General features: G+C 30.2%; 1 protein-coding gene across 1 annotated transcript in view; it reads right to left on the bottom strand.

Moving 5' to 3' along the window:
* The window catches only part of LOC139499248 (IgGFc-binding protein-like), an 11,110-nt gene extending 1,564 nt beyond the window's left edge, over positions 1 to 9,546 (bottom strand). The window contains exons 1-9 of the mRNA XM_071287921.1: positions 9,439 to 9,546; positions 8,368 to 8,403; positions 8,045 to 8,121; positions 6,992 to 7,060; positions 5,440 to 5,533; positions 4,903 to 4,997; positions 4,241 to 4,309; positions 2,578 to 2,779; positions 1,385 to 1,642 (exon numbers count right to left, since the gene is read on the bottom strand). Of these exons, the coding sequence (XP_071144022.1) occupies positions 1,385 to 1,642; positions 2,578 to 2,779; positions 4,241 to 4,309; positions 4,903 to 4,997; positions 5,440 to 5,533; positions 6,992 to 7,060; positions 8,045 to 8,121; positions 8,368 to 8,403; positions 9,439 to 9,463 (925 nt within the window). The 5' untranslated portion in view covers positions 9,464 to 9,546. The remainder of the gene's footprint in view (positions 1 to 1,384; positions 1,643 to 2,577; positions 2,780 to 4,240; positions 4,310 to 4,902; positions 4,998 to 5,439; positions 5,534 to 6,991; positions 7,061 to 8,044; positions 8,122 to 8,367; positions 8,404 to 9,438) is intronic.
* Between the last annotated feature and the right edge of the window lie 1,876 nt (positions 9,547 to 11,422).

The raw sequence follows: 11,422 nt of genomic DNA, 5'->3' as shown, positions 1-11,422 counted from the left end.
ATTTTCTCACCACGCTTTTACATTTATTTCTTTATCAGTTTTCGTTCTTGAAGATCATTATTCACCAAGTTTTCTGGAATTGATTAAGAGCTATGTGAATTTGTCTTCCTTTATGAAATTTAATTACGTCTTTGTCCGTGCACCCCCTTTTTTACGGGAAATTATTAGGCAATGTCATGCAATTTTATTACAACTGAGCAATAATATTTCATTAAGCTAAAATTTAAGAAATGATGACAAAATAGGATAACAAACATATTATTATAGAAAGGTGAAAGATATATTTATTTTGCATATCAGTTTTCTGTCTTGAAAGATATTTTTTTTATTTTTTTCCCGACCGACCGACCCGACTTTTTCATGGAGAAAATCCGTAAACCAACAAATTAAAAAACCGTGGCTTAAGAACATATATTTTACTGACAATTTTGAATAATACAAAGATGTTTAATTGAATTCAAAAATTGAATATGTATACCTGTTTCTCGGATATAAAGTGCCTGTTTGGTGTATTCAAATTTCCGGTTACCAGTGCAGTAAGGTTAGAGTGTTATAGTTAAACTCATTTTAACGAAGCAATGAAGAGGAAATTCGGTTTGTGGCCTCCAATATGTTGGTGAGTCAAAGCAGCCTTTCCACAAACGCCTCAATGGCCATAGGAGTGATATCTCTAAGAAGCCACTTCTCCCAGTTTCTCAGCACTTCAGACAGTCGGGTCACAAACCTGATGACTTTAACCGCATGAAAATTCTAGTGATTGAACAGAATATTCACTGGAGTGATGCCCAGCGACAGGTTAGGGAAAGCTTTTGGATAAAGGAACTTAATGTACATCATCCAAACGGCATCAATAAGAAATACTAGCGTTTTTGTTTTTTCACTCATTTTTATTGTTAATATACACAGTCACGCATATTGATTTATAGTGTTTTGTTTATATTATGATATTCAGGCTTTTGGATTAAAAATCAATCGACCAAAACTTACCTGTATTATTACTGATCTATTTTTACACCTTATACATTATGTATCAGTATTGTTAAAACTTGTGACACTTGAAGAAGGCCATTTGTTGAGCCGAAATATTTGTCAGCACGATTTAATAACAACATTTTCGTATTATAACATCTTATATCAGTACCGTTGTGCAAATCTTTAGACTGATATAATTTTTTCCTTATCTGCATAGTATCGCCTATTCTAGACGATCCGGTACATAGTGAATTTGCTGGTTGGTCGTTTTTATAGACTTTTATATATATATAATCAATCAATGATATGCACATAAACCATTCTGTTAAAAAGACACAACCCATGATACTGTTGTTAATAAATAAAAGCTAAAAACATAATAATTGTAATATAAAAAAGAGGAAACTATTACCACAGTAATTGCATGTTTTCAAGCAACCACTCTTTCTAGCAGTGTCTGGCACAGCACAAATGTTATATGTGTCCCGTAGATACGAACATTCAGTATCAGTGTCAATACAACTGTATGTTGTTGGAATGATACATTTTCCACACGCAACAGGACACATCTGAAGTCCATAGGAGTCATTGCATATTCCTAATTGTTGAACTAAGTAGTCACAGTTTGAATGATCATGACAAATTTCGGTTGTAGTTTCTGTAGGGCGTCCTAGAATTAACACAATAATCATGATAATGTAACAGAACAAAGTATACATACATTGTGTTATTCCAAATTAAAATTCAACACACTATATATGTTATTACCTGTTTTCAACATGCAAAATATTACGGTGTCATATATGACACTACATACACTAATTTCCTATTACCAAATTTTAATTTCAGAGTATATAAATATGTCGATACATGTATAATGATATAAAACTATTTGATATTGTTTGACAGTTTATGGTTTAATGTATATAAATATAGTAATACATGTACATGTATAATGATATAAAACTATTTAATATTGTTTGACAGTTTATGGTTAGATATTGTGTGACTAGGGTAGGAAATTGCGACAAAAAGTATACAATCAAGCTCTACACGCGGTTTAGGAAATAAAGTAAGTGTTTTATAGTTAATAGACGACAAAACCATCGGAAAACTGTTTATTTCTCTTTGAACTGATCCAATCATGCCAATTATAAGTTGCTTTTACTTCATTAAGTTGCACTTATTTGACTGAGAACTGGAATGGCTTGCCTAGTAGTTTTGAAAACTCTTACCTAAGAAAAAGTAGCTCGTCAAAATTATATATACCATAATTAAAGCACAGCTTTACCTTTAATTCTACTTGAAAACATACATCTGCATTAAATGTGTAGTCTATTTTTTGCACTTTACAAAATGGTAATATCTAAATTTACAAAACTAATTAAAGATGGAAGTCTTATATTGTGTGCGCCATACGCAAGGCGCTCTTACCAGAGTGTAAAAAATCTTACACGATTGTTAATACTCGCTGTTTTAGATTTGTTTCGATAATATAAATATCGATAAATACTGGAGGTAGTTAAAAATTCCACTACGAAGTTTGTTTGTAACTGTAATTAAGCAACTTAGTAGGTCTAAAATTATGCATACAAACATGTTTACCTGTCGTTGTGGTGGTTGTGGTGGTTACACGCGTTTGTATTAAATTATTTTGAGTTGTTTGACTATGATCAGTAGTATTGCCACAGTGGTCGTTACATAGATTAATGTCACAGCATCTGGTACACTGCAAAGATCTTGATATTATCTTATGTTCTGCACTTCTACCAAATATGGATCCAATTTCAGTGTCAGGTTGGCATACCTAAATACATATATAAATGTAGGTGACTTTTCAATGTTTAGTTGCAAGAATACAAAATGTATCTGAAAAATAGTTACTAATTTCATAGTTAGAGATATATATGCATTATTCTCATAACAATACCGACAAGCTGAGTTGAGAATTTAACGTGTAAGTCTACAATGCATTCGTTAGAAGGAAGACATACCACTCAATTTAGTCACATCTGTATTACCTGCCATGTGTTTTTTATAACTTTAAAGGGTTTAAGGTTTTTTGAGAAGAAACCAATAGTCGATTGGATATATTATTCGCCAAGATGGATATCAAATTATCTGAGAACCATTATTATATGTGAGAGAGGGATTTAGTAATTGTTCACATCGATCTCCCAGTATTTTTTCAAACAGTATACACATGTTCCTACCGTCTATTATATAACATTTGTATGCATGTTGTTTAGAGCGGGACAAACATGAATTCTGCTTACTTTGTGCAACTCTAAGAAATTATTCAAACTTTATTAGTAACATATGGATATATATATCAAAATCACAAGCATGTAATCCCGATAAAATAATAAGATGTTAATATGAAATCTTTGAGAATCATTCTTATGGATATATATATATCAAAATTACAATCACATAAAATAATAAGATGAAATAATAATGAAATTAGCGGTAGATTTTGCACTAGTATAATTTAGGTTTTTTAAGTGTTTTTTTTTAATTTATTTTATCTAATAAATAATGAATATCATTCGTTTATCCGTATAGCAAATATTCGAGCCACAACTAGTCAACAAGATCTGCCTATATTGAACAAAGGCATGTAGTATGATTGCTATCAGACAATTAATCAACAGAACCAAATGACATAGAAATTTGCATATATAGGTTACATACTATACTGGAATTACGAAATAATTGTACTTTTTTCAAATTGAACTTTTGGTCAGTTCCACTTTCCGACATGTTTATACCTTTAGACCGAACTTTTGTATTATTGATTTTTTCTTGTCTTTGATATTTATGAAAGGTTTTCCCTCAACTTTCAATGAGGTAGCCATCGATCGATAAACAAGACAGTCTTGTATGTAGTCAATACAATAAAATAATACTAGGAACTGTTATCGTCATAAAAAAGCCCTACAGTACAAATAGTGTTTATTCGCCTGAAAATGTATGCTATTTTTCAAACTTTTTTTCAAAAAATCGATATTGCACTAAATGTTGTAAACTTAAATGATTTCTGCGTAACAAGTTAAATATATTTTTTTTGAATAATTTCATTGTAAAAGGCAAATTGATTTTGTCCCCGTTTCTCTGTGAAGCATGTGTAAATAGTCGCAAAAAATGCATGAAACCATCATGTTGAGGCTTAAATTTGCATTATATGAAAAATGAAGATGTGCATAGAGCACACAAATGAATGAATTACATAACATGTAAAATAATTATATAAATAATTATTACATACATGTCGATTTCTACATCCCAAGGTATAATATGACTCGGCCGCTATCCTTTGTCTATCGATGAAGCAAACCTAAAAATCATTATATAAAATAAATAAGTAATTCCACTCAGTTTGCATGTTTGTCAGATTTTTTTTATAATATGTATTGCTTTAATACGTCACAGCTTTGTCCCCGAGTGTTCATATAAAGGATTAAAACCAAGCTATAATCTACAAACCATGAGTTAGTGGTTTTAGGTTTTATTTCATCTTCCATAAAAAGTTGAAATTTAGCTGTACATGCTGTATTTGGCAAACATTTAGGAATGTTTTGTTCTCAATGCTCTCTTTTTAACTTTGTTGGATTGGAGCGTCACTGATGAGACTTCTGTAAACAAAACGCGCATCTCGCGCAAATATAAATATCAATCCTCGTATCTATGATGAGTGTATGTCTCCTTTCTGTTCCGTATCTGTATGAGTACGTTGAATATACCAATTCTGGCTTTTAACCTGAATAAATTGCGACAACATTTCTTATTTAACTTTTATTAAAATATAGCATATGTTAATCTATAGAGAGTGTTGTTACTGTTTATATGCACATAGCTAAAAGAATCTAAAGTGAAACAAACTTGAGAATAATTTAAAAATTATTAGTATTGCGTTAAACTGTACTCAACCTCGTTCTCTTCACAGAACGCCACGTGTTTACATTCGTTGATGTCAGTAATACCCTGGCAATTAAAACAGACTTTCCCATGTTGTGATCCAAATCCTGTAATAGAAGTAGATTATTGATTGAGAAAAGATGTTTAAATCGGAGTATATTTGCATTCAGCAGTGTTTCTCTTATCTGATAAAAAAAACTTATTTTCAAATGACGCGACCTTACCCATGAAAGAAAAACCGTGATGAAATAAGGTTACGAAAGGTGTTGAAATTGATATTTGATTCTGAAAGAAAATTCATTAGACACTTAACCATGTGGCAACTATTATGGCAAGGTATATTATATAAATGGACACGCATTGAAAACATAAAAAAACCAATTAAACAACATTTGTCAAATATAAGGCAGTCGTTTAAATAACACTTGGTTGAGTGAATATGACTGTATTAATTCCAAATGATAACAATTATGTGATTCGTATGACTTTAAAATTTGCAATATAGTTTCGAAATATTGATTGTAATTTTAAGCATTGATTTGTATATACCATGTTCCCCGCATCCATTAACATTACAGAGATCTGTATTACAACAAGTATGACATGCCTCAACATCTGATAAGGTTCTTTTCGTAGAGCATGTCTGTAAAGAAAAAGGAAAGTATTATTTCTAAAACATTAAAAAATGCATTCTAAAGATAGTCTCTCCAAAAGAGCCTCCATTATCCAATAGTGTCTACTGAATTAAGTGTATGTACGTGTTCAACATGGACACTTCATCAAAACAAAATTGATGCGCAAAAGCTAAGTACTATTCATTAATAAATCATAAGTTCAGAAATAACTTGCCTAGTCTTATTTTTTTGTAAATTTTGGTCTTCTGAATTATTTACATGATAGTCTCAATCAAATGATTAGTTTTAGAAATTAGATTAATAACTGCTTTTTGTGTCAACAAACTGTAGCAATAGCCAGATTGTTGAACAGTATCAACAATAAATGATTTAAAATAGGATCATACCAGTTCATTAACTGTCGGTTCCAAAATGATGTTATATACAAAAATATCTGTTGTCAATGCATGAAAATGATTTAGATATTTATTCGATCGTTCTTTAAAGAATAGGTGTTTATCATTTTATGACTACATTTCTAATACAAATATAAATCTATAATGTAATTGAATTATAAAAAAATGCAAAAAATAATGCAATGCCTAATTTGATTTACAATCCTAAATAAATTACGAGTCGACATATTACAGCACAAACAATATTATTTCTTTCGTTATAATATCATTTATTTTAAAGTGAAAGAGTTCTTAATACATAAATACATTTATGCCATTTGGTACTATTTAAGTAGGTATTTCTATATGATTTGAGTTTTTATTAAAATAGCCTATTCACCGTGAAAGACGTACATTCCCCAAATCTTAACGTTATGGTAAAACTGTCGATGCACATGTAGATGAGGATATTCATCGCGCTAAACGTGACGTGCCTTCAGTTTTAACGTTGCGGTAATTGTTTGATGTACTATTGGTTAAGGTAAATAATTGGCATTACGTGCAATGTCTTCTCTAGGAACATGTAATAATACAATTAAAATGTGGTTTAAATATAGACCTTTGAAAAATTGACATTCACTTCGGCCCTTGACCTCAGTGAATATCAGTATTCAAAAGTCAATAAAACCAAAAACTTGCAGTAATTGAATATTGAGCTAATGCCATTTCAACAAATGAATAAGACCACAATAGATAGTTGAAAAGAAAAAAATGAAAAAGATCAAAAACAAAATTGAACTTATATGCATAAACTTTTACTCAAAACACTTTGACAAAATTAAACGAAGCATAATATGTTAGGAAACTGCAATTTACAAAGTTCAAATAAATTATTTACAATCAGTCATTTGTAATGTTATGCTTTTGGGAAATCTTTTGACAAATTTCAAATCAATAATAAATCTGTTTATATTTTTGTATGTGATATATGGGTTTTTATCATTGCCGAAGGCTGTACAGTTTGTTTGATTTGTATTTTTTCCCCTCCATAATATCATTTTTTAGATATATGAATGACCAGTACTAACTTACAGAAGCTTTTACACAACCAATATTGAAAGTAGTTTCGTGTGGTTTGATAATCTTGTCGATTCCACAGACCTACAAAAAAGGAGACCATTTTATGATATGTGCAGTAATCAGACTGTCCAATAATAACCCAAAATGTACCAGGAGAGGAGAAAAGTACCAAAGGGACATTCATAGTCAAGAGTCACAAAGTAACGGGCAACGCAATGGTAGACAGAGAAAGCACAAAAATACATATATAAGAACACAAAACATAACATAGAAAACGGAAGACTGAGCAACATAATCTCTACAGACATTTGAGGGCAGCTTAGTTATTATAGATTGACTAAACAAAATGAAAATTGCAAATTTTAGATGGAATATATGTCATCTTTAACCTATGATGGTTTACTTTTTCAAACTGTGACTTGGAGACTTGTCTCATCGGCACTGATACCACATCTTCTAATATCTAACATTTGCTTTTTTGTGTTATTTGATTGCAGTCTTGATCCACTGAACTCAACATCTGCTTTCATACATTTAGTGATAATGATATGACTAACAAACTAAGTAGTATAGTATAAAACAAATGAAAAATTTTATTCAAACTACCAGCGACTGATTTGTTGGGAAGATATGATCGGCAAAAAAATATAAACAACATAATTTATGCCCAATTTGTTTGTGAGCGTGAGCAGTTTTCTATGATTTAACTTGATATATTGACAAAATGAAGAAAACACAATGGATTATCAACGTTGATTTTATCTCAAAATAGAGACATGGTACAGTATTTCCTAGGTAATTAATCATTTCTCAGCTAGAAAACAGTCTTACACATGTGCTTAAATCTACGTTAGTTGGTCAATGGTGGGTACTTTCCTCATCGGCAATCATTCCAAATATTGTATTGCTTAAAGATATATTTATATAGTTCTAACAACATCTATGTTACACAATGACAAAACAAAATTAAAATGAGATTAAAATGAAAAGTTACATTTTCAATAATGAAATTAATAAGAATAATCTACAAAGTAAGTCATTGTTTGCGTAGACTGTTTATATTACCTCATCATGACTGCATGTATCAATTCTATCACAAAATCTGGGATGTATAATGTCATAGCAACTAAAACATCGTAAACCTGTAAGAAATAGTTTTTCATTGAAAAAAATACATATCATGGTAAAACAATCTTACAATTTTTGAACATTTCTTAAAAAACCTTAGTAGCATTGAATTCAGAGTGTTTATTGTTGTTTGGTTACTGTCACACTCATTAACGTTAATTTGTAGATTACCAGTGCTTAATCTGATAATATGAAACTGCTTTAAAATAAAAATGAAAATTGAACAATTAACTACAATGTAATGAAAGACATAATCTTACCTTTCACAGACGATATATCCAATAACAGGAGCACTACTATAATGAAAAGAGAGCAAAATACTATAAGGTCAGATAAAGGTGACATCGTTGGCAGATAAAGTAAATAGAACATATGGAAAATCAAACTAGACAAATGTTTATCGCAAGCAGTAAAAAAAATTTGTAAAAAAAAATGGTTTCTATAAGATATATATCATATATTGAACAACAGAAAAAAAATAATATTAAGACCATTAATTTATAATGCCGTCACTTCTAGGAATCGTTCTTTAATCTGTTCATAGACATAGCTGATATACTTATTAAAAAATGTTATAATTGTTCATGGGATAAATTTCAATTCGCTTATCTACAGATAAAAACAATACTAAAACGTTTTTTTTTTATCCTATATATGCTGTTTTTGAACGTTTCACAAAATCATTCTTTCCCTGTCAGCTAATGGCAGTAGAAAAATATTCAATAAAGTACAAAAACCGACGGTTTTAAGTATCTTTACTTATGTGTATTAAGTATATCGTTATTTATATTTTGTTAATCTATCGATTAAGACTGAAAGAAAAAGGAGCTGAGGTCTGAAAAGAGTTCATTGTCGCCATATTCTGTATATTCCTTACTCTAGTCATAAACGACAAAAGACGTTGTAGTCAAGTCATAATACTTTACGTAATTTATAAAATATGGGTTGAAATGTCTTGAAGATCTTTGATTGTTTCTAAATAATTATTTAAAAACGATCATTTTTATATTTTCTACGAAAACATGTGCATTGTTTTCAAAATTACTTTGAACGGACCAGTAGCCTATTTAATTAACGGACGTTTCCCAAACAGTAGATCGACTAACTTTGTTAAACCGAATGAAATCATAACCTATGAGATATATAACATGTATGACTAGAAAATTCTATGAGGTAGCAACATAAAACAATTAAGAAATAGATATCTTGATGATTATTCTATTAATCACATAAAAGTGTCCATACAGATGTTTAAGGATAATTGGAGCTGCATATTGTCAAATCATTTATTGAAGTAAGCAGAAAGATAACAAATGAAAAAAAATACTTACATTTAAGAATTAAATATTCCTTCATGACTTATATCTTGTCCGTGAAAGCCTCGTATTTGAATAACGATAATATCTGCTTTATCTGAACATATTGTGTTTTCTCACGACATAGGAAAATGCAGGGTCAAATGTCAATGATATGCCCTTTCTATAGTGATTCATTGAAATGATTTTGCTTATTAGATAAGATTCGTTACTTATTTGAATACAGGAGCTACGGTAAAAATTTGAATGTCTTTTAGAGAGAGAACTATTGCTGATATTTATATGGTAGTTTTTGCTGCGTTTCTTCCCAGTCAGTGTCTCTCATCAAATCACTTTCAATAAATAAGAAAAGCGGAAACATCAATTTAATGCATATATATATATCCAGAAAACTCTGCCAGAAGCTCGTTTTTTTTTCGGTTTTTTTTTAACTTTAATATTAATGATCTCACCAAACTTTTATAAGTTTATCCAATGTGTTTTCTAGGTTCTAACTAATGTCCGTTCTTTGCTTGCTTTATATGTGCATTTTGCCTAGTTTTTATATGAAAAGTGTGATATTTTTTATTTCAAATAATCTAGTCTTCTAAATTACGGGAGACGGCATTTCATAAACAATTGTTAAAGAGGTGAACAATTACACGTTATCGTATAAAAAAATGTGATATCACGCAAAAAAGAGAAGAAACGGCCTGATTAATACTTTCAGCTCTGCTAAGAAATAACTATGAATGCAAAAGATGTTGAACTGTAACGTCGATCCCGAACAATAAATTATAGATATAACAGACTTTTGACTCCGCATTATTCAAATTATCGACACGTTACCTATTATGTGAAATGATATCTTTGTAACCATTCAAGTAACAGCAGCCATAAGAATCAATATTATACATATAATCTCGTCAATTTCGGGGGAAGGGTAATTTCCTGTTCTCTGATGTTTTTGTCGTGTCTGGAAAACTCTAAACAGTTAATTTTTCACCACATTTATTCCGATTGAAATCTTGATTTTTGTTCTTTGTGTTGCTCCTGGATAACGAATACCAGGATGTCCTATTAGATTTGACATACACAGTCATCTTAGTACCAGAATCTATGACAAACGAGACGATTTTGATTTTGAAATTATCAATTTCCCCCACCTTAGTAGCAATATACCAACTTCACCTGCATATGGAATATACATTTCCCAACTTATTCGGTATTCAAGAGCTTGCAGCTCCTACTCAGACTTTGTAAAACGTCACCAGTGTCTGAGCAGAAAGTTGATGAACAAGGGGTATGTCAAAGAACGTCTCGTCCTTTTTCTAAAAAAGTTCATCGGAAGGTACCCAGAACTTGTTGATAAATATTCCGTATCAACTTCACTAATAATACACGATGGTCTTGAAGTATAGATTTTGCGTACTGACGTTGTTTATCATCTTAATAACGTGTTATATTATTCTTTTATTTGTCTTTATTAATATTACTTTTACTGTTAAGTCTGTTTTTTGAGATATCCTTTTGACGTAACTTCTTCTTCTTCTGTGTATTAGCCTCCTTTAAGTAGGAGCACCTCCGAATGGAGTATATACCCTTAATGTCGTATTAAAATTTGTAAACACATTAAAAATATGTACAGCACATGCATATAAAATAAAGAAAGTTGTTGGTTTTTTTTTACATGGCATATATACAGGGACTTGGGTGGTTTTTTTTAAAACTATCTTATCTCATGTTTAGGTTAAAAATCTGTTATTATTGCTTTATATAAGTTTAGAATAAAAGCAAACCATTTAATGTTAAACGATAAAATTAAGTAATATATGATCAAATGCGCTAAAAACTGGTAAAATACGTTGTAATATATTAAGTAGCAATTTCATACTAATGTTAATTACCTAATGGATTTGGTGATTTAAAACAATAAAAGATAATTTATTTATTTTTTTAAATATGGTGGTTTGGGATGTTAACTGTGAAGATATTTCCTTTAACATATATATGTCTTATA

The sequence above is a fragment of the Mytilus edulis genome, chromosome 12, assembly GCF_963676685.1.
Source record: "Mytilus edulis chromosome 12, xbMytEdul2.2, whole genome shotgun sequence".
NCBI lineage: Eukaryota > Metazoa > Mollusca > Bivalvia > Mytilida > Mytilidae > Mytilus > Mytilus edulis.
The sequence above is the reverse complement of the archived record's forward strand: the minus strand, read 5'-3'. Positions and strand labels throughout refer to the sequence as shown.